The sequence below is a fragment of the Rhagoletis pomonella genome, unplaced genomic scaffold, assembly GCF_013731165.1.
Source record: "Rhagoletis pomonella isolate Grant_MI unplaced genomic scaffold, Rhpom_1.0 Rhpom_scaffold_00119, whole genome shotgun sequence".
Taxonomy (NCBI): Eukaryota; Metazoa; Arthropoda; class Insecta; order Diptera; family Tephritidae; genus Rhagoletis; species Rhagoletis pomonella.
Window position 1 is genome coordinate 142,079 of NW_023458673.1, and position 1,006 is coordinate 143,084.

Consider the following 1,006-nt stretch of genomic DNA (forward strand, 5'->3'; position numbering starts at 1 on the left):
AAGTATACAATGTGAACATTTTTGACAGCCAGCAATAATGGAATGGGCATATATTTCTGTTGAAAACAAGGGGGCCTTGTGCTTTTTTAACAGAAATGTTCAGATTATAGAGTTGAAACTTTGATGACAGTTTTTTAATTTTCCTAAATTTTGTTATAAAGTTTCACACTATGACTTTGGTTAAACCTTGGAAGATATTTTTATAGAAAAATAACAAAAAAATTTAGCTCAAAAAACACTACTATTTAAAAAAAATCAACAAGTGGTTATTTGTTTGAGTCACTATATTTGCAATTATGTTTAATAAGGGGTTCGGTTTAGTTATTTGTACGATTTTGGGGTGCTGAGCCCAAACGCGTCACCCAAATCAAAAAACTTTTATACACTTGTAGACAAGAGTCTACGCTTTATTTGCTCTTTTTCGGCAACGCAGAAAGGTGAATTATACTTAGTGAGGGTTACAATAAATTTGCGAAAAATCTACGGCTCCTCCCCCTCCGCCACCTACCACCACAAAATCGTTGCCCAAATAACTTAACATTTCCCCACAATAAGTGTACAACTACCTTTTCTACTATTTCCTTGAAAACATCCGCGACACATTCATATCCTTTTGCAGATGCTTCCAGGAATAGAGCTCTATGTTTGCGCGCAAATTTGAGTCCCTCTTCCCGACTAATGATTCGCTCTCTGTCGATTTTAATCCCAACTACAATAGTGGCAATGTTAGGATTATCACTATAGTTTTCAAGCTCCGCAAGCCAAGTCTCCAACTTAGCCAAGGATTCACGGTTCGTGACGTGATAAACTAACACAGCTCCCAAAGCCTACAAGTAAAAAAAAAAACAAAAATAACTTTTTTATTATGTACCAAATTTCACGAGACAAAATTTTAACTAATATAAGATTTTATGTTATAAAACCTTTCTATAAAAGCTTGGAGTAAGACTCCGAAACCGTTCGGCACCAGCAGTATCCCAGAGAGCCAACTTATATTCAAGCCCAT

At 35.6% G+C, this 1,006-nt stretch overlaps 1 protein-coding gene across 2 annotated transcripts in view; it reads right to left on the reverse strand.

Moving 5' to 3' along the window:
- Window positions 1–268: 268 nt before the first annotated feature.
- Window positions 269–1,006, reverse strand: part of LOC118750044 (ras-related protein Rab-18) — a 1,495-nt gene continuing 757 nt past the window's right edge. The window contains exons 3-4 of one of the 2 annotated variants that reach the window (XM_036484776.1): window positions 924–994; window positions 269–827 (exon numbers count right to left, since the gene is read on the reverse strand). In XM_036484776.1, coding sequence (XP_036340669.1) covers window positions 459–827; window positions 924–994 — 440 coding nt within the window. In that variant the 3' untranslated portion in view covers window positions 269–458. The remainder of the gene's footprint in view (window positions 828–923; window positions 995–1,006) is intronic. The other variant, XM_036484775.1, reaches the window with a different exon arrangement.